Source organism: Chrysochloris asiatica, unplaced genomic scaffold, assembly GCF_000296735.1.
Source record: "Chrysochloris asiatica unplaced genomic scaffold, ChrAsi1.0 scaffold00098, whole genome shotgun sequence".
NCBI lineage: Eukaryota > Metazoa > Chordata > Mammalia > Afrosoricida > Chrysochloridae > Chrysochloris > Chrysochloris asiatica.
Window position 1 is genome coordinate 5,197,319 of NW_006408616.1, and position 19,827 is coordinate 5,217,145.

The window sequence follows — 19,827 nt, forward strand, 5'->3', positions numbered from 1 at the left end:
GGAGTAGAACACCTCATCTTTCTCCCGTGGAGTGGCTCATGGGCTCCAACCACCAAGCTTATAGTTCGCAGTTCAGTGCCTATCCTACAGAACCACTGCACCCCGTTTTTCTAGATTGTTGTTGTTGTTAAACACTGTTGAGTCCGTTTTGATTCATAGATAACCCTGTATAGGGTTTCCAAGGAGTGGCTCATGAATTTGAACCAGTGACCTTGTGATTAGAAGTCCAGTGCTTATCCTACAATGCCACTACACTACACTACACTAAAAATACTATACTAAAAATAAGGTCAAAGAATGTAGCCAAGGTGAATTCTTACATTGCTATTTTAGCCAAACAAACGCTTATGTTGCTATTAAATGACTATGTGCAAAGGGCACTCAAAAACACTGAGGTTTGAAAAGGGTAGATGCTTGTTAAGATTTCAGATCACCAATTAACAATTCCCCAAATGGTATTTTTTGAAACTCTTTTTCATCTTAAACTTTCTTGATTTCATTTTACCATTTCTATTTCCAAAGTCCCCATGGTTATAAAAGTCTTATAAAAGAATCAAAGTCCCGTTTGCCTTAGGGACATTTTTTCCAATGCATCAAAGTTCATATTTTTTCCCCTTACTCAGAAAAATGAATGAAATATGACCATTAGGATGATAACTATTAGGAATAAGGGAAACCAAGTATTTGAAAGTTGATTTTCAAAAAGCAAATGGTGTCTAACAGATGTTGACTTTCTTCTAGATAACCTGAGAAGGATAAAATTTTAACCTACAGATCCTAAATGAAGAAAAAAAATCTGCTCTCTCTGTACTCTAAGCACTCACTCATCAAATCCAGTTCAACAGAAAAGACCATCTGAAAACGGAGAATACAAGACAACATACCTCTTTGCTTTCTACCCCCAAAAGGAAATATGATGATTTATTTTATATTTAACACTTAACATAAAACATTTGTTATTTCCCTTTGTTTGGTACCTAGACCTCTTTCTAGACTATGCCCTCAAGTCTAAGACAGTCTTGAAATATTAAATAATTTTTCCATCTAAGTATGCCTCTGAGAATCCCTAAGACTTATAAGTCCATGTAAAATAAAGACAACATGAGATAAATATAACAATCCATCATAAATTCTAACAAAGAGGTTTTCATAATATAGAAATGAAGAAGATGCACATTTATAGAAGTTAAGTGTTTGTTCATTCAGTATACACCAAGTTTACTGAGTACTTACTATGTATCAAGCATTGGGGATACAGAGATATATAAGGCAAAAGACCCTTAGTCTTGTAATGGAGCCTGACAGACAGCTGGTTACAATATGGTATGAAAAGGACAACAGCTAAACACTACCCAAGTTTGTTGATGCACAGAGTGAACATGAAGAAGAAAGGAAGTTAAGCTAAGATGAATTTAGGGGTCTGTAAAAATAAAAGGTGGGTGGGAAAGTGAAGGGAAGAAATCTAGATTTTTAAAGTCTTGACTTAAAAAGGAAACCCTATCCAGGGTCACTATGAGTCAGAACTGACTTGGTGGCACACAACCACACCATTGAATAGTGCAGAGAGAAAACAAAAATGCTAACAGAAAACACCTTCTGTGAAAGAAGGTGCACCAAAGTAAATGTTCTATGAAATCTACTTAGGTCAGCTTTAAACACAAAAAATCTCATTTGTTTGCAGAGAACACAATTGATACTAAAGAACAAATGAACAAACATCTCTGTATGCAAGTACTAAGGGAGGCACTAAAATTATTGCAGAAAATTCTATATTATCTGGCTTACATTATCATCTTCCTAAGAGAAGGTAGAGTAAGCTTATACTACCATGTTTACAAACCATCATTTTATGATTGCAATTCATTTTTTCTGGCAGGAAGAAACAATCAACCTGTAACACACCTAGAATACAAACTACATTATGCACAACTACAGAAAGGTAGCCAAGGGAGTCTATAATAGTTCAGATGTGTTGTCTGTCTCAGGGGCACACAGATGATATCCTGTGTTTCTCACTCAGGATACAATGATTGTCCAGTTGCTCTCTTCTCTTCCATACTACAACAAAAGAAAACAAGTTTCAGTATAAAAGCTAACAATGCAGGAACAACTTATCAACAAACCCAACAGTAGAGCAACGTGTTTCAAAGGTTTACTTCTGATTTGAACATTAAATAATGTTCACACTGAAAGTAAAATTAAAAAAGAAAGACTGGGAGGGAGAACTACTTTACAAAAATGAATAAGAAAAATATATACATAGGGAGACATTTAAACAAGAAAATATCTAGTGAGAATCATAAATTTTATAATTACTGCAGTATTCAAGTTCATAGCAGGTGGGGGTCCTTCATATATTTACATTCATAACTTTTCAGTATTTAGTGTCTGCACTCCAAACAAAGTAATCCAAAAGTAAATTATTTAATCACTTCTACTTTTACTGTAATGGATTCCTGGTGTAGGATCAGCACTGGACCTTGAGCCACAGGTCAGCAGTTCAAACCCACTAGCTGCTTCTTGGAAACCCTATACAGGATCACTGTGAGTTGAAACTGACTCAGTGGCACTTAACAACAACAAACCTTTATGGTAAAGAAATGATTCTTGATTCTGAAGGAGTCTTTGTGAAACAGTGGTTAAGTGTTCAACTGCTAGCCAAAAAGGTCTGCAGTTTGAACCCACCAGTTGTCCTTTGGGAAAAGATAACGGCACTCTGCTTCCTTGGAAATCCAGTGGGCAAGTTCTGCCATGCTCTACAGGCTGCTGTGACTTGGAATCCACTCAGTGGCAATGGGTTTTAATCTTAGCAGCTTTAGCATCACATTGTAAAAGATTTGTTTGTTCTATTGGTCCATGGTATTTTCAATATTATTCACCAACACCACAATTCAAATGCATCAGTTTCTCTATGGTCTTCCTTATTTGTTGTCCAACGTTCACATATATACAAGGTGATTAAAAATGCCATGGCTTGGGTCAGGACCACCTTAGTCTCAAACTGATATCTTTGTTGATGAACACTTTAAAGAATTCTTGTGCAACAGATTTGCCTAATATATTATATCGTTTGATTTCTTGACTGCTATTTCCATGAATGTTGATTGTAGATGCAAGCAAAATGAAATCTTTGACAACTTCAATCTTTTCTCTGCTTATTATGATGTTATTTATTGGTCCAGTTGTGAGGATTTTTGTTTTCTTTATATACTGAAGGTTGTGGTCTTTGATCTTCATCAGTAAGCATTTTAATTTCTCTTTGCTTTCAGCAAGCAAGGCTGTATCATCTGCATATCCCAGGCTGTTAGTGAGTCTTCCTACAGGCCTGATGGCCAGCTCTTTCTCATATAATCCACTTTCTCGGATTAATTGTTCAGCATACAGATAGAATAAGTATGGTACTAGAATACAGCCTTGGTGCTCACTTTAAACCCTTCAGTATCCCCTTGTTCTGTTCTAACAACTGCTTCTTAGGATATAAACAGGCTCCTCATAAGCACAATTTAGTGTCCTGGAATACCCATTTTTCGCAATGTTATCCATAGCATGTCAAGATCCACAGTTGAAAGCCTTTGCATATCAATAAAGCACAAGGAAACAGGTTTCTGGTATTCTCTGCTTTCACACAAGGCCCATTTGACATTAGCAATGATATCCGTCATTCCATGTTCTGAATCTATATTGAGTTTTTGGTAGTTCTTTGGCGATGTACTTTTACAATCATTTTTTTAATTATTTCAGCAAAATTTTACTTACATGTGATTATCAATGATATTGTGTGGTGATTTCTGCATTCTACAAGATCACCTCTCTTTGGAATCGGCCCACATATGGATCTCTTCTAATCAGTTGGCAAGGAAGATATCTTCCAAATATTTTAGCATAGATGAGTGAGTGCTTCCAATGGTGCATCAGTTTTATGAAAGATTTCAATTTGCATTCCATCAATGGAGTATTGTTTTTCACCAATGTCTTTAGTGCAGCTTGGACTTCTTTCTTCAGTACCTTTGGTTCTTGATCATATGCTGCCTCTTGAAATAGCTGAACATTGACCATTTCTTTTTGGTACAGTGACTCTGTATATAATTTCCATCTTATTTTGATGCTTTCTGCATGGTTAAACATGTTAGAAATGCATATTCTGGGGCCCCAAACCAGCTTACAGATTCAAAAACTTTGGAGATGGGTTCAAGGAACTCGTTTTGAGAACTTTTTCCATTAGTGAACAAAAACCATTAAATTGACAAGTCCCATAGATCTTCATGCTTTTGTTCCCTAAATGAAAGTTATTTCTGCTATTTTAGCATCCCCATTTTTTTTTTTCTTCAAATCCCTTCAAAAGTTATGGGACTGACCACAATCAGAATTTATCATCATTTGTAGTAGCAAATAGTTGACTTTAGCAAGTCTGAATATTAATGTTAGTTAAATAGAACGGTATTCCAGAAATAAAACACTAGTTATATATTCATTCATTCATTCATTCAACAAGTCTCTCTTTGCTTAAATCAACTCTAACCCTTTGAGTAATTACTCCACTGTGCTTAGAGCTTCACAGGCTTAATACACCATTTAATCCTCACAGTAACCTCAGGTACTAGTCCCCATTATCAAACTCATATTCAAATTTAATATTAGGAAATTAAATAACTTGTTCAAGCTTGTAATTAATTAATAGTAGTGCCCAGAATCTAGCCAATGTCTATCTCTCACCAAAAGCCACTGTCTTGACCACCATGTAACCTGCCTTCACATGTTTACATCGTCACATGAGTAGAGTTGGACTTCAAACAGATCTGCCCAATCAAAACGCCACTTTCGCCCATTTTGTACATTGAGGTTATTTTTTAAATGTGACCCCAATCATGCTGCCCACAACCTTCTCTACTCATGCTAGGTTCAATAATTGCTTGCAGCATTCTCACAGAACTCAGATACCATGCTCACAGTTACACAGTTTATTAGGAGAGTTAACAGGGACAGAAAGTGCTCAGGACACAGCTGCTCCAGTCTGGACAGCCTCCCCTCAGAAGTGCCCATGGGCAGATCTCTCTCTGCCTGGCCAATGTTACTTAGCTATTTTAGGGCTGCTGATAAATGCTCACAGGACACACCAGTCCACCATAGGTACTCTCTCTAGCTCCGTGGGTCAGCAAACCTAGCTCCTATAATTAAGTAGTGAAATCCACCTGCCTGTGACTGAGATGGCTCATTTAAAACTCAATAGGATGGTAACATTGACCAATCCCTTCATTAGATTTCAAGCATTTTCAATCACAATCCTGTCAACAATAACTTTTAAGTGAATCATATAATCAATCAGTATCTTTCCCCACCCCCTTACCCACATCTATCAGGAAAAAAGTTATTTGGTGTGGGTTTACAAAGACTATGGCTAGAAGAGAGATTAAATAATTCACTATACCACAAGGTTCCAGGAGAAATTTATTTTTAAGTTCTTCCTACTTAAAAATGAAATATGAAGTACAGTAAATTTTAATACAAGGAGCTCTGGTAGCGTAGTGGTTACAAATTGGGCTGCAAACCTCAAGGTCAGCAGTTTAAAACTACCAGCTGCTCCATAGGAGAAAAATGAGGCTTTCTGTTCCTGTAAAGATTTACAGCTTCAGAAACCCTGTACAGGGTCGCTATCCACCACCAAATTTTAATACAGTCCTGTGTTTTACATATATGGATACTAAGGCCCATGGTAACTAGCACAGTTTCCTGTCTCTGTCCAATGCTATTTCTCCTGTATCACATTGTTTTTGTGCTGTGTTTCTCTTAAAGAACGTTAATTACTTTTCAGAGCAGAATTGATCAAATTGGCAAAAAATAGTGGGAGATAAGAATGGATCTATCTACCACTTTCTGGTTTGCATGACAAGGAGAGCAAAAGATGCTCAATGACTATGAATGACTTTCTTAATTCACACCAGAAAGTTGCCTAAAGATTATACCACTCACAATTAATTCTGTGGCTTCATAATGAATGTGGGATTAAACATTTCTAACTCTTGCTGATTTGTGTGTGATGGCAACATGATTTAAATAAGAGCAAAGTATGTGTTTTGTTTCCCCTTTTTGGGTTCCCATTGGTATATCAGATACTTATACCATTAATTATCAAGGGTCAGTATATTAACATTCTAACAGATTTACATTTTTGACTCTCATAGGTTAAAGTAAATTTGCTTTCAGTTAGCTTTCCTAGTTTTATAACATGATTGAAAATCAATTTGGGTTACTATGATAATCACAAGTCTTATCAGTCTATGAGCCTGCATACTATACACTAAGTTTTCTCCCTCTCATGCTATAATTTATTCATTTATATAAAATCACAGCATTTTGAAAGGATTCCAAGAAATGTGATACTACAGGTAATTATTCATAAGTCTAGAACCAGGCATTAAGCAATCAAGTTTTTTGTTTGACTAATGTACAATTTAATTTAATCTCTCAAAAAAAATAATTTTAAGTAGAGATGACAGATTTTAACAGATTAAAATTATATTATTTCCTCAAGAGTAGGTGTCCACAGAAGGAGAGGAAGAGAAGCAGATATATTTGGGCTAAGGTGGCATCGTTGATATTATTGCCAGCCTTCTTACAAAGCCATAGCAGTGGGCCCACATCTTTCATGTTTGGCAGTCTGGCCCCAAGCCACACTTACTTGCTTTCTTCAATGGAATCAAAGATGAGACCAAAGCTATGTGACAAATCGTGTTGAGTCTATGGGATGGTAGAAGAAAATATGATATGAGGAATTTTAATCTTGTGAATTCCTGTTAGAACGCTAAACCAAACCATGACTAATGACTAGTTCATTACTTCACACCTGAGGTTCACGTGCCAAATAATTTTATATGGCCTTTTATATTCAGAAAAAAATTTTTTTTAAAAAAGAAAAGAAAAATAACTGCTAGGAACATAAAATAAAAACCTTCATACAATGTCAATAAAAATGCTATCAGTGCTGTGTTGCCCACCAGGTAATAGTTTGCCATTCTTATTCTAAATCCTATCAAACATCTGTGTAAAGTTTTAAAATGGCATAACACGTAGTGGAATGTGATTAGAGAACAAGGGGCTGGGAATCTGGAATTAGGGAACAAGGGACTGGGAATATCCTTGTGGATATCTGGAGATGGTAAATTGGTGTGCACACAGAGAAAAGAACAGTGCTGGACACAGGCAGGAAAGGGAGCGGGGCCTTTAAATTTCTTTAGAGGAAATTTTACTGAAAGTGATTGAGCAGTGCTACTGAAAACAAGAAAAAATACAGTAATCACTAATGGTCATTCATGCCTACAAAGCTCTAGCCACTAAAAGAGAAAATAAATTTCACATACTATATGGTAACCCACAGTTAATATAGATTCCACTCAGGTTTTCCTTTTCCTAAATTGCTTAAGACCTTTTCATCATAGCCCTTGCAATCGCTAGATTCCCACTCCCTAAAACCTCAACAGCAACCATACTACTGTTTTTGCTACTGAAACAGGTTACCCTGATATTTAAGACACTGGTTCTAGCTGTATCTGATTCTGACAGCAGTCTCTATGTGTACCTTATTTTGAATGCCTCTAAATCAATTTTTTTTTAAACCTAATTGGACATTGTTCAATACCCACCTTTTAACAATGTATTAATATAAGAGCAACATGTTTTTGTTCTTTGACATTTACATGTTGTCATGTTCCTTTATTCATTCCTTCAAGAAACATTACTGAGTCTGTACTATGCCTCAGGTCCTGTTCTAAGCACTGGGCATACACAAAGAGACTAAAGCAATTCCAACACTCCTAGTAAAAGAAAGACAAGTGTGCAAGTAATTATAATGTAATTTAAAGGCTGTGTGTATTAATCCCAGGTGCTCTGGAACTTGGAGAAAGCAGCATTATTTAAGTAAGTAAAAGTATGCTTTTACTGGAAGGAAAAGATGTTATTAAAGAGAGATTTAACAGGTTCTTAAAGGAGATGAGAAGTCTTTGGGTGGTGCAAACAGTTAAGCATTTGTCTACTAACTAAGCTGTTGATGGTTTGAATCAAACAGAGGTGACCAAGAAGAAATGCCTGGTGATCTACTTTAGAATAGAGCAAACCCACTGAAAACCTTATGGAGTGTAGTTCTACTCTCTAACACATGGGGGGGGGTCACCATAAATCAAAACCGACTCGTTGGCAGCTGATTTGATTGTTTGCTGCTTCTTTCTTTCTTTTTTTTAAGGAGATGAAGCTTGAAGCACAGCAGATGGTACAGCAAAGGCAGGAGGCATCAGAAAGTACAGCATATTAGGAGAACACAGGGGCCTCCAAAATGGGGAGCACAAAGGTGAGCATGATGGTGAGTAACTGAAATAACAAAGAGTACTGGGAACCTTTTACTGGGACAGACTAGAAACACTAGCAGCATGACTAATGAATGTTCCCCAAGGTTATGTTTGGTTAAACACAAACACAGAAGTGTTTTCCTTTGTTATTAAAAGGTAAAAAAAAGAAAAACTTTAATTTGAAATGTTTCCCCCTCCTAGTAGGTATTTGTATAGCAATCTAAAACCCAGAGTACTATATGGGTAATTAGCTAAATGGGATGAAATGCTTAACCTCAGAGATTCTTACTCACACAAAAGTTAAAATGAAAGCCAAATCTGTGGTTAAGAAGGAATGTTCCCCCTGGGTCAAACTGGCAAGAGTCTGAAGGGGGGTAGGTAGTTGTCATTGTTCCCCTCTATTTCAAGTTACCAGACACTTTGTAGGAAAACATCCATGTTTCCATGTACTGTCAAAGAGATCAAATGTAAAACATGATGCAATTCTGTGCTTTTTCCTAAATAATTACTTAAATTATTTTTCTTGGAGAGAAACAGACAATCTAGTAGCTTGGCTGACAGCACCAATTTGCCATCTTGTAAGAGGATAATTTTAAAACTCCTTTAGATTCCATGCCCACAGGCAAAGAATAATTGAAGAAGAAAGATGCGGTTTTAGATTCTGAAAGTATGTTTTTTGTTGTTGCTTAAGACTTTGGAGATTTGGTGCTTCTGGTTTGTGGTTTAATGTAGAATTACTGTATCGTCTCATATATCCTATAATTATATTCCTTTGTTTCTTTGTTCAGCTTGGAGCTCAGAATGTATCATTACGTTTTAGTGGTACTACCACTGTAACCTGGACTCCTGGTGTGGTGCTATAGGATAAGCAAATCACAGGCTGGCTGATCAAACCCAAAGCCACCAGCTGCTCCTTGGAAACCCTATACAGGTTTCTTCAGGGCCTCAACGGCACTTAACAACAACAACCATTGTAACCAGGGCAAAAAGAGAAATCATTAAGTTCTTAGCTACAGGCACTGAGTTATATGTTATTGTTAAGTGCAATCAACTTGTTTGTAACTTATAGTGACCCAATGTACAATAGAACTAAACATTACCCAGTGCTGTGCAATCACCCTCACAATGTTTGAGCCCATTGTTGCAGCCAATGTGTTAATCCATCTTGATAAGGGTTTTTTTTTTTTTTTCCTATTTTTTTTAACCCTTAATAAAGCAAGATGTTCTTCTCCAAGGACTAGTCCCTTCGGATAACATTCAAACTACATGAGATGAAGTCTCTCCCTCCTCACTTCTAAGAAGCATTCTGGCTGTACTTCTTTTAAGTTTGTTTGTTCTTCTGGAAGTGCATAGAGTATTGAGTATTCTTCACTGGTACCACAATTCAAAGGCATCAGTTCTTGGATCTTCATTTTCATTATTTACATTTTGCAGGAGCATAAGGTGACTGAAAATACTATGAGTTGGGTCAGATGCACAATAGTCCTCAATGTGGCAATATTTACTCTTTAACCCTTTACAGAGATCTTTTGCAACAAATTTGCCCAACATGATAAATAATTTGATTTCTTAACTGCTGCTTTCATGAGCATTCATTGTTGATCCAAGTAAAATGAAATCCTTGACAATATAGATCTTGTCTCCATTTATCATGATATTGGTCCAGTTGTGAGAATTTTTGTTTTCTTTACAGTAAGATGTAACCCACATTTAAGGCTCTGGTCTTTGATCTTCATCAGTAAGTGCTTCAAGTCCTCTTCAATTCCAGCAAGTAAGGTTGTATCATCTGCATACTGCAGTTTGTTAGTGAGTCTTCCTCCAATCCTGATGCCACATTCTTTTTCACATAAACCAGTTTCTTGGATTATTTGTTCAGCATACAGATTGAATATGTATGGTGAAAAGATACAACTCTGATGCAAACTTTTCCTGGCTTTATACCATGCAGTATCCCCCTTACTCTATTCAAACAACTACCTCTTGGTCTATGTTCTGGTTACCCCTGAGCACAATTAAGTTCATTTCCAGTCTTCACATTGTTATACATTATTTGTTATGACCCACACATTCAAATGCCTTTACATAGTCAATAAAATGCAAGTAAACTTCTTTTTGGTATTCACTTTCAGCTAAGATCCATCTGACATCAGCAATGATATCCCTTATTCCATGTCCTCTCTAAATCTGGTTTGAATTTTTCACAGCTTCCTGTGAATGTACTACTGCAACTATTTTTTGACTTATCTTCAACAAAATTTTACTTGTGTGTGATATTAACAGTTGTTATTAAGTGCTGTCAAGTTTGTTCCAACTCATAGCAACCCTATTTAGGGTTTCCAAGGAGCAGCTGGTGAGTTTGAACTGCCTTCCTTGTGGTTCTAACTGAACTTGAGGTCAGTGTTTTATTGTTAAATTATTTCCACATTCTGTTAGGTCACCTCTCTTTGGAATTGGAACACACATGGATCTTTTCCAATCAGTTGGCCAGGTAGCTGTCTTGCAAGTTTCTTGGCATGATGAGTGAGCACTTCCAGCCGCACATCCATTTATTGAAACATCTCCATTCTATCAATTCCTGGAGCCTTGTTTTTTGCCAGTGCCTTTAGTGTAACTTGAACGTCTTTCTTCAGTAGCACTGCTTCTTAACTATATGCTACCTCTTGAAGTGCCTGAACATCGATCATTTCTTTTTGATACAGTGACTGTGTTTTCCTTCCATCTTCTTTTGATGCTTCCTGTATTGCTCAATATTTTGCCCACAGAATCCTTTAATACTACAACTTGAGACTTGAATTTTCCTTTAATTCTTTCAGCTTGAGAAATGCTGCGCATATTCTTCCCTTTTGGTCTTCTAATTCTAGATCCGTGCATATTTCATTATATTTTTTTGCTTTGTCTTCTCAAGCTCTTACCATAAAGGTAAGAGAATAAAGTTTTGGGTTTTTTTTTTATTATTATTATTTCTTCCTCTTATATATCTAATATTTTAAAACTTTCATGCACAGGCAAGTTTCGACATCTCTTCTGACATTGGTTTTGGTCTTTTCTTATTTCCTGTCTCTTTAATGACATTTTGCTTTCATCCTGTATGTTCTTGATGCCATCCCACTGCCCTTCTGGTCTTCAGTCATTAGTGTTTAATGCATTAAATCTGTTTTTGAGATGATTTCTAAATTCAGGTGGAATATGTTCAAGGTTGGAGTCCTGGTGTGGCATTGTGAGTTAATGCAACAGACCAGGACTCCGTTGTCTCTATACACTTGCCTATTTTAGATGGTTCATATAGTTTGTTGTTGTTAAGTGCCGTCAAGATGATTCCGACCCATAGTGACCCTGTATAGGGTTTTCAAGGAGCAGCTGGTGAGCTTGAACCACCGACCTTGCAATTCAAATGACTTTGCAGTCTCACTCATTAGCCCACAGTATCACAATTTGTCCTTTTGTATCTGACTTATTTCACTCAACGTATGTTTAAGATTCACCCACATTGTAGCATCTATCAGAACATCATTTCTTCTTATGACTGAGTAATATTCTGTCATATCATCTTCATGGCTACAAGTTTTCCACACAGCACAGTCTTTATTACATCCCACATGTTTTGACATGAAAAATCAAATGACTTAGTAAGTGCAAGCAGTAGGCAACAAAACTATGCATAATATGATACTGTTTTGCTAGAAAAAAACCCCAGAAAGTACATAACTGTTTACAAAATATTAGAAGTTGAGATATAAAAAATTAACAAAGGTTATATTTCAATATTAATAACAACAACATATTTCAATATTAGGATAAAAGCTAATTTTTTTGTGTGTTTTCTACTAATTTCAAGTTTTTAACCCAAGTATGTTATAAATTTTGTGTGATATTTCAAAAATATTAAATTATATATATATTTCTTTAAGTAGCTTAGAGAAGTAACAGTATTTTTTTTTTCATTTTGTTGAACATGTACCTCAATTTCTTTTTTCTACTTTGCTCATACCCATACAAATGATCAGGAAAATCTTTCTTAAATTTAATTTATCAATCCCAAATTTGGATATCTGCTCTTTTTTCTCGAAATACAGTTGGTTCTAAACTTTGATTCAAAATAGATACGTCTTAAAGAAAGGAAGTCTTACTTGGATACTACTCAACTTGTCCAAAATACGGCTTGCAAGCTTAGGACCATTCTCCATAGTTGGAATGTGTATGGTCTATGAAAAAAAAAAAAAAGAGACATGGAATAAGTTGAGACTATTCTTATATACAGTGAAAAAAAGATATTTGGCAATTCTACTGTATTGAGACAACATCATTGAAATAGGAATGGCTGTTGTTAGGTATCATTGAATCATCACCAACTCATGGCTACCCTATGCACAACAGAATGAAACACTGCCTGGTCCTGTGCCAAACTCAAAATCATTGCTACTTATGAGCCCATTGCCATGCCAATCCATCTCATTTGTGGTCTGCCTCTTTTTTTCCAACCCCCCATTTTACCAAGCATGAAATAAGGAATACACTATAAAAACTTGCTGATTATTCATGTTAGCTGCTTATATCAAAGACTCTTCACTATTTTGAATTTGAATAAAAACTAGCTAGCCAATAATAAGCTTGTAACCACAAAAAGTTTTTTGTTGTTGTTGTTGTTTTTAATGACTTACTGCTAACACAGACAGGGTTCAGAGAAGAGAGCTAAGTGTGGAGCAGGAATCTCCCAGATCTGCCTCCTCCACTGGAGGGCATCCTGTGTCTTTTAAGGGTGAAGAAAATCAAGATCACTGAGCATGTGGTTAGGATTGTTGTATTGCTTATTGTTTTTCTACTCCAGTAGTTGAAGTGATAGCATCAGGAATTAGGGTGGTTATGGCCTGGACTGTTTCAGCCATTCCTGTTAGCTGATATTGCCTTCGTTCTTAGGAGGAGAGTCACCTCCCTCATTTGGGCCACAAGGTCTGCTTTGAAGATTCAAAAGGAGTGATTAATTATGGAATGTTGCTAGGGAGGGAATTAAAGTTTAACTATAGCCACTGTTTAAAGTTGGCTATTGGAGTTTTCTTTTACTTTAGGCTAAGTCAAAACCATTTTAGTGCCCCCATTTCTCACTGTTTCCATTTAAGGCTATTCATTCCCTTAAAATTGATATAAACCAATTGTCCACTGATATGAGGGGACAACTGATTTACAGACTAGTCTGATTTGAGGAACCAATAAGAAGCTAAGGATAACTAAGACAGAGGCCAAACATAAAGAACTCTACCTCTTAGGTAAATTTATTAGGATTCTAATAATCTACAAGGATAAAGCGTCAACCGCCACACCTTTTGGCAGAAAATGAGATCTCAAAAATATATTTGCTCAAATTACAAGTTATTTTTTGGATCAAAATTTAAATCTATACTTTGACAAAAATGGCTTTTAAAATCTCTCTGTGTTCTAAGTAAAAGCTCCAAGCATCATTACTTCCACACACTATATAAAATAAAACCCCAAAAACCATTGCCATCAAGCCAATTCCATCTCTTAGACGCTCTAGGACAGAGTAGAACTGACTCATAGGATTTTCAAGGCTATAAATCTATACGGGAAAAAAATTGCTGCATCTTTCTCCCACAGAGTGACTGGTGGATTTGGACCACCCACCTTTTGGTTTACAATCAAATACTTTAACCACTGCACCACAATATATTAGATAGCACGATTAAATTCATGGTGGAGAGAAATTTCCTTCCTTCATTTTTATATTTGAGTCATGCCCATTCATGCTTTGCTGGTATGTACAGTTTTGTTAGCTTCATTTTTTAGTTTTTGTTAGGTTCTGTCAACTCAGTTCTGACTCATAGTGACCCTGCATATGGCTTCTGAGGAGCAGCTGGTCAGTTTGAACCACTGACCTTGTGGTTCAAACTGAAATTGCAGTCTAGCGCGTTAACCCACAATGCCACATCAGGACTCCATATATATTTCCCAAGAAATAAGATCATTAAAAATGGTAAACTTTATAATGTTCTTATTTCTAGAGGTGAAAGAACAACTAGACTTTAAATAATAATAAGCACTTTAGTTCATAAGAAAGTGAATTGATGATAAGTTTCTTTGATACAATCTTAATAAAATATAAACAAGTAGCTTTATAATCAGTAAAAGTATTGATACAGAACAATTCTTCTCCTGTGACACAATAATTCTATAGATGCAATTATGCCAGGAGTCAGTCCTTAAAAGCTAGTTAAAAAATAACAAGCAGTGAGTCAGCTACCTTTAAAGTCAGCAGAAAAATCACTTCAGTGAGCTGAGAAATATTATAATGTAGAATTTAAAGACCAGTACAATTTCTATGTAAGGAGCCCTGGTAGCATAGTGGTTATGAATTGGGCTGCTAACCTCAGGGTCAGCAGTTCGAAACTACCAGCTGTTTCATGGGAGAAAGATGAGACTTTCTGCTCCCATAAAGAGTTACAGCCTTGGAAACCCTGTACAGGGTAGCTATGAGTCGGAACCGACTCCAAGGCACACCACCACAGTTTCTATAAATGAATAATTTAAGCCAATTCACATTTTAAGAGTAAAACCCACACACCTTGAAGTTAAAAAGTTAGATGTCAATGCTAATTATGAGTATCTGAGCTTCATTATAAAAGGGAAAGCAGAAAAAATTTGACATGAAAATGGAAATGCAACATAAAATTAGACTGATTTACTGGGTGGACAAAATTCCTCCTCACCAACATGTCTTGAATTCTTTTTGGAAGACTTTAGTATATACACAAGGCTTTTTGTGTAAGCAACATACTTATTGTTATTATTACTATTATTGTTGTAAATGAAGTTAGTTATTCAAATGTATTTTCTGTACATATTTGCCATCCTTATTCTAGTAGCTTAAAGGACTTGTAGAAATCACAACCTAATTACCTGAAGAATCTTCCTTAGTGAACTGGTAGACAGAGACAAGAATGAAATCTACTGGTACAGCTCTAATCCCTACATTAACATACAGAAAATATACTTTCCAAAAACAAAATTGACTTCCCAACATGTTTGAGCTTACACAAATTCACTGGAAAGATGGTAGTAAGTGATTTGCTAACACAGGTTTACCAGGACAAACTGCCCAACCTGCTGGAATACCAAGTTATATCCCAAGTCTACCTAGAATCTGGAGTCCTGGTGTGGTTCTGTAGGATTAGCATTGGACTACTTACTACAAGGTTGGCGGTTCAAACAAACCAGTCACTCCTTGGAAACTTTATACAGGATCGCTATGAGTTGGAACCTACTCAAAGGCACTTAACAACAATGACTAGAATTTAGATGATACATTTAAAAAATTAATTTGACTACAGTTAAACTTTTGGAAATGACAGGGAACGAGAAAACACCATCTTACCTCCCCCTTGTACAGTATATCAGAAACTGGGCAAACAACACAGGCTGTACCAGAGCCAAACATCTCTCTCACTCTCTTCTCCTCTATGGCAGTGGTCAGCCCATCCATGGTGAGGTGTCTCTCAGACACCTTAAATTCACCCTGTTTGAAATAGTAAAAAAATAAAAGACTCGTAAAACAACCTAAAGTATTTTTCCAATAGACAACTGGTACCTTCTGATTGAATTCAGATAGCGTCATAACCATCTTTAGAGGTGGAACTGGAAAGTACAATACCATTTTACTGATGAACAAACTGAAGTATTAAACAACTTACTCCAAGGTCACAGAATTATAAATGAGATTATCAGAATCACTACTAGATGCACATGACATATTTTGATACAAATTTCCAGCTTTTTTATCTTTTTGTTTGTTATAATGTCTCAAAAATTGTAGCACCCCAAGTGTTACTTGCAGTAACCATGTCTTAAACCTTATTTTATCACAAAAGAGAATCACATTGTATTATACTCATGTACTGGGGTTCCGGTGTGTCATGTAAGATATAAGCACCAGACTGTGAACTACACGATTGGCAATTCAAAGCTACCAGCTACTCCTTGGAAACCCTGTATAGGGTCACTGTGGGTCAGAATTGACTCAATGGCACTTAACAATATACTCATGTATCATGATGTTAATACTTTTAACTACCATGCGTCATTTGCCAAGTTCTGTAATTCTTTCAAGTAGATATTATTACCCCTATTCTACTGTTGGAGTCCTGGTGTGGCACCACAAAGTCGATTTGAACTGCAAGGTTGGCGTTTCAAATTCACCGGCCACTCCCTGGAAACCCTATAAAGGGTCACTATGGGTTGGAACCAACTCAATGGCAATTAACAACAACATTCTACTGTTGAGAAAAGTAAGGTTCTGGGTGACTAAGCGACCCCAAGGTCAAGCAGACAGTAAAAAACTGGATTGGACTCAAAACTGATTTAACTGGCTCCATATTTGGTCCACTGTCTTCTGTGTCTTTTATGGACGTAAAACATATAATGAGTCTATCATTTGTAAAAATTTAAAAAGCTGAGCTTTATTTGAGAAATTGCGTTGTATGCATTTTTTTTTTCCTCCCAAGTTGACTGAATCAATTTACTTTACAATGGTAATATTATTCCATTGTATCATCAAATTAGGTTAAGTTTCATCTTGGAAAAGTCATATTTTCATTGACTTTTCTGCTTAACTATTGAAACATTTTATTTGTTCAATGATAGGATATAGGGGGGTGGGTGATTGATACTTTTAAACTATCTATTTAAATCTCATTCTTCTATTTTGGTGATTAAAGTTCAAAGTTTGTCATCAGGCTATTTGAATTAAAACCAACAAAGACTGAATTGATTTTTTTTTTAATAAAATGAAATATATAATTTTGAAGCATACCAATCCACAATAGATAAAAGAGGAAAGTACAGACCTTGGAATGCGTTTGAACATTAGTAGAAAAATGCAGAATGTTGTAAGTAGATTTGGAAGGATGCAAAAATATATCTGCTATAGAAATGTGGCTCTTTGCAAATTTTCATTTATCTCAGTTTGCAATTGCAATTGTTTTGTTTAAAGCTTTAAAAATAAATAAAGTCCAGAAAATCAGCCAAGTTAATCGAAAACAAACTGAATTTTGTAGTCTTGGTGGAAAGGGGGAGGAGTGGAACCTTGTAAATAAACAGAATTGTTTTTGCTTTGCTCACCCTTACTTATCGTTGGACAATTTCCCCTGTCTGGCAAGTGGTGGTAACCCCCCATGTGCCTCTTGGCATTTTAAGTCTCACTGTTTTAAAATAGCTTTTAAAATAAATTATAGCTAAGGAGTCAAGAAAAAAACTTCCTCCATAAGAACCTATTTTTCATGCTAGTAAATCATTAGTGTGGTAAAGAATTTCCACTTGCAACTTGTCATCAAACCTTCTGTACTTGGTTGATTTTTTTCTTTAATAAAACAAAAATTACTGAGCTTCAAAAATATATCTTTCCAACTGCAAACATATTTAGGACAGGGCAAGCTGTTTGAAATTATACCAACAGTTTGTAAATGTCATGCCCAATGTGCCAGCCAGCATGTGGCAGTTGGGTCTTGTCTACTTCAGGGTTTTGTAGGATTATTTATAGCACATTTCCTCTATTTTCAAGGTCTTTTCCAGAGAAACTGTGTTAGTGCTCTCCTAGATAGATAATGTGTGTGTTGCTAAATATTTGTCCTATTAGTACTGTTTGACCACAGTATGCTCAAAGTCTTTTCATGTTCCTTGGAGACCATTTTAACACATGGGTCAAAAGTTTCATCCAAGAGCCTCTGCCAGACAACCAACTCATTCAAAATTCATAATGAGTCTGCTATGTCACTTCCAATACCAAATGGTTTAATATGCTTGCCGGTGTCACATAGATTTGAAGGTCTAATGAAAACAACTTAAAATTTGCATGAGTGTTTTGATTTTAAGATAAGTGTGCATGTGAATTTGGAAGGAATTGGGGTGAAAGAAGGCAGCCAAACAAGCAATGTTATGTTAGGAAACATTATATGTCAGTAACATTCTTTTATTCTATTAATGCCATGGTTGCATTGAAATAAGGGAAGAAGTTAGGTTGATTGCCATTTGTAAACAATGCACTTAATCTTGAGAAAGTTAATGTTTGGCTAGAGAGAAGCTCAGGAAGTATAAACCAAGTGAGTTGCTGCTGTTGTTGTTATGTGCCTTTGAGTCGGTTCCAACACATAGTGAGCCTGTACAAGGGTTTCCGAGGAGTGGGTGGTGAATTTGAACCACCGACCTTGTGGTCCAGTGCATTATCCCACAGTGCCACACCAGGAGGACAAGTGAGTTAGTAGACAGTTGGAGTCTTGGTGTGACACTACCGGGTTAATGTGCTAGATTGCAAAGCCAGCTTGAACAGCTAGGTTAGCAGTTCAAGTTCACCAGCTGCTCCTTGGAAACCCTATACAGGGTCACTATGGGTCCAAAGTGACTTGACGGCACTTTAACAACAACAACAACAACAACAACATGGGCAAAATATTGAATGATACAGAAAGCATCAAAAGAAGAGGGAAGGAGTATACAGAAACACTTAACAACAATAGTAGACAATTGGTATAAAGATTAAGACTTGTTAAGTGTCATCAAGTAGGTTCCAACTCATAACAGTCCTGTATAGGGTTTCTGAGGAGCAGCTGGTAGGTTTGAACCACTGATCTTGAAGTCCAGTGCTTATCCTACAGCTCCACGCCAGTTTCTCTTTGCCCTTCAGAATAGACAATACATATTTGATACTTCTACCAGGACAATTCTTCTAGAAGAGTTCTTTTCACTCAACAGATTTAAAGAGACGATACCATCACTTGGAACTACAGGGCATTATGTCAACACCATGCTGGCTTATTTTTATTACTTTTGGTTTCACGGTCATAAAAATGGTTCATGTCAAAGGCACTTACCCACTTATGTGCCAGGTCCAGAATGCTCTGCCTTGTCACTCCTGGAAGAATGATGCCATCTAGCGGAGGAGTTGCCAGCTCTTCTTCTGTCAATTAGAAGTTGGAATATTTTCAAATTTCAACCATATTAGCCACATCTTATATGAATAACAATTTTTGAAAACCATTTCTAATAACTTTGCTTGTAATAAACATGAAGGTATTACTGTTCTACCTTATCAAATTCCCCCAATCAATTTACATGTCAGGTAAATACTTGTTTAAAAAAGAAAGAAAGAAAAGAAAAAAAAAGAAATATTAAGTGTTATAGAATACTCTTAGGACAAACATCTTCTTCAAAATTTACCTTAGTGGTATTATGAGTTGAAGAGTGTTCCCCAGAAACTTGTGTTGTAAATCCTAAACACTATACCTTTGGTTGAGGTCCTGGTGTGATGATGTAGGATAAGCACTGTACTGCAAGGTCGATTTGAACTGCAAGGTCTGAGGTTCAAACTTACCAGCTGCTCCTCAGAAATCCTCTGCAGGGTCACATAAGTCTGAATCCACTGAAGCACTTAACAACAGCAACATACCAGTGGTCATAGTCTAACTTTCTAATGGGTTTCTTTTGTTATATG

At 36.2% G+C, this 19,827-nt stretch overlaps 1 protein-coding gene across 1 annotated transcript in view; it reads right to left on the reverse strand.

Annotated features, from left to right (window-relative positions):
- Nucleotides 1-2,016: 2,016 nt before the first annotated feature.
- The window catches only part of BCAT1 (branched chain amino-acid transaminase 1, cytosolic), a 93,854-nt gene continuing 76,043 nt past the window's right edge, over nt 2,017-19,827 (reverse strand). Inside the window, exons 7-10 of the mRNA XM_006866976.1 lie at nt 19,208-19,293; nt 15,721-15,861; nt 12,464-12,538; nt 2,017-2,058 (exon numbers count right to left, since the gene is read on the reverse strand). Coding sequence (XP_006867038.1) covers nt 2,017-2,058; nt 12,464-12,538; nt 15,721-15,861; nt 19,208-19,293 — 344 coding nt within the window. The remainder of the gene's footprint in view (nt 2,059-12,463; nt 12,539-15,720; nt 15,862-19,207; nt 19,294-19,827) is intronic.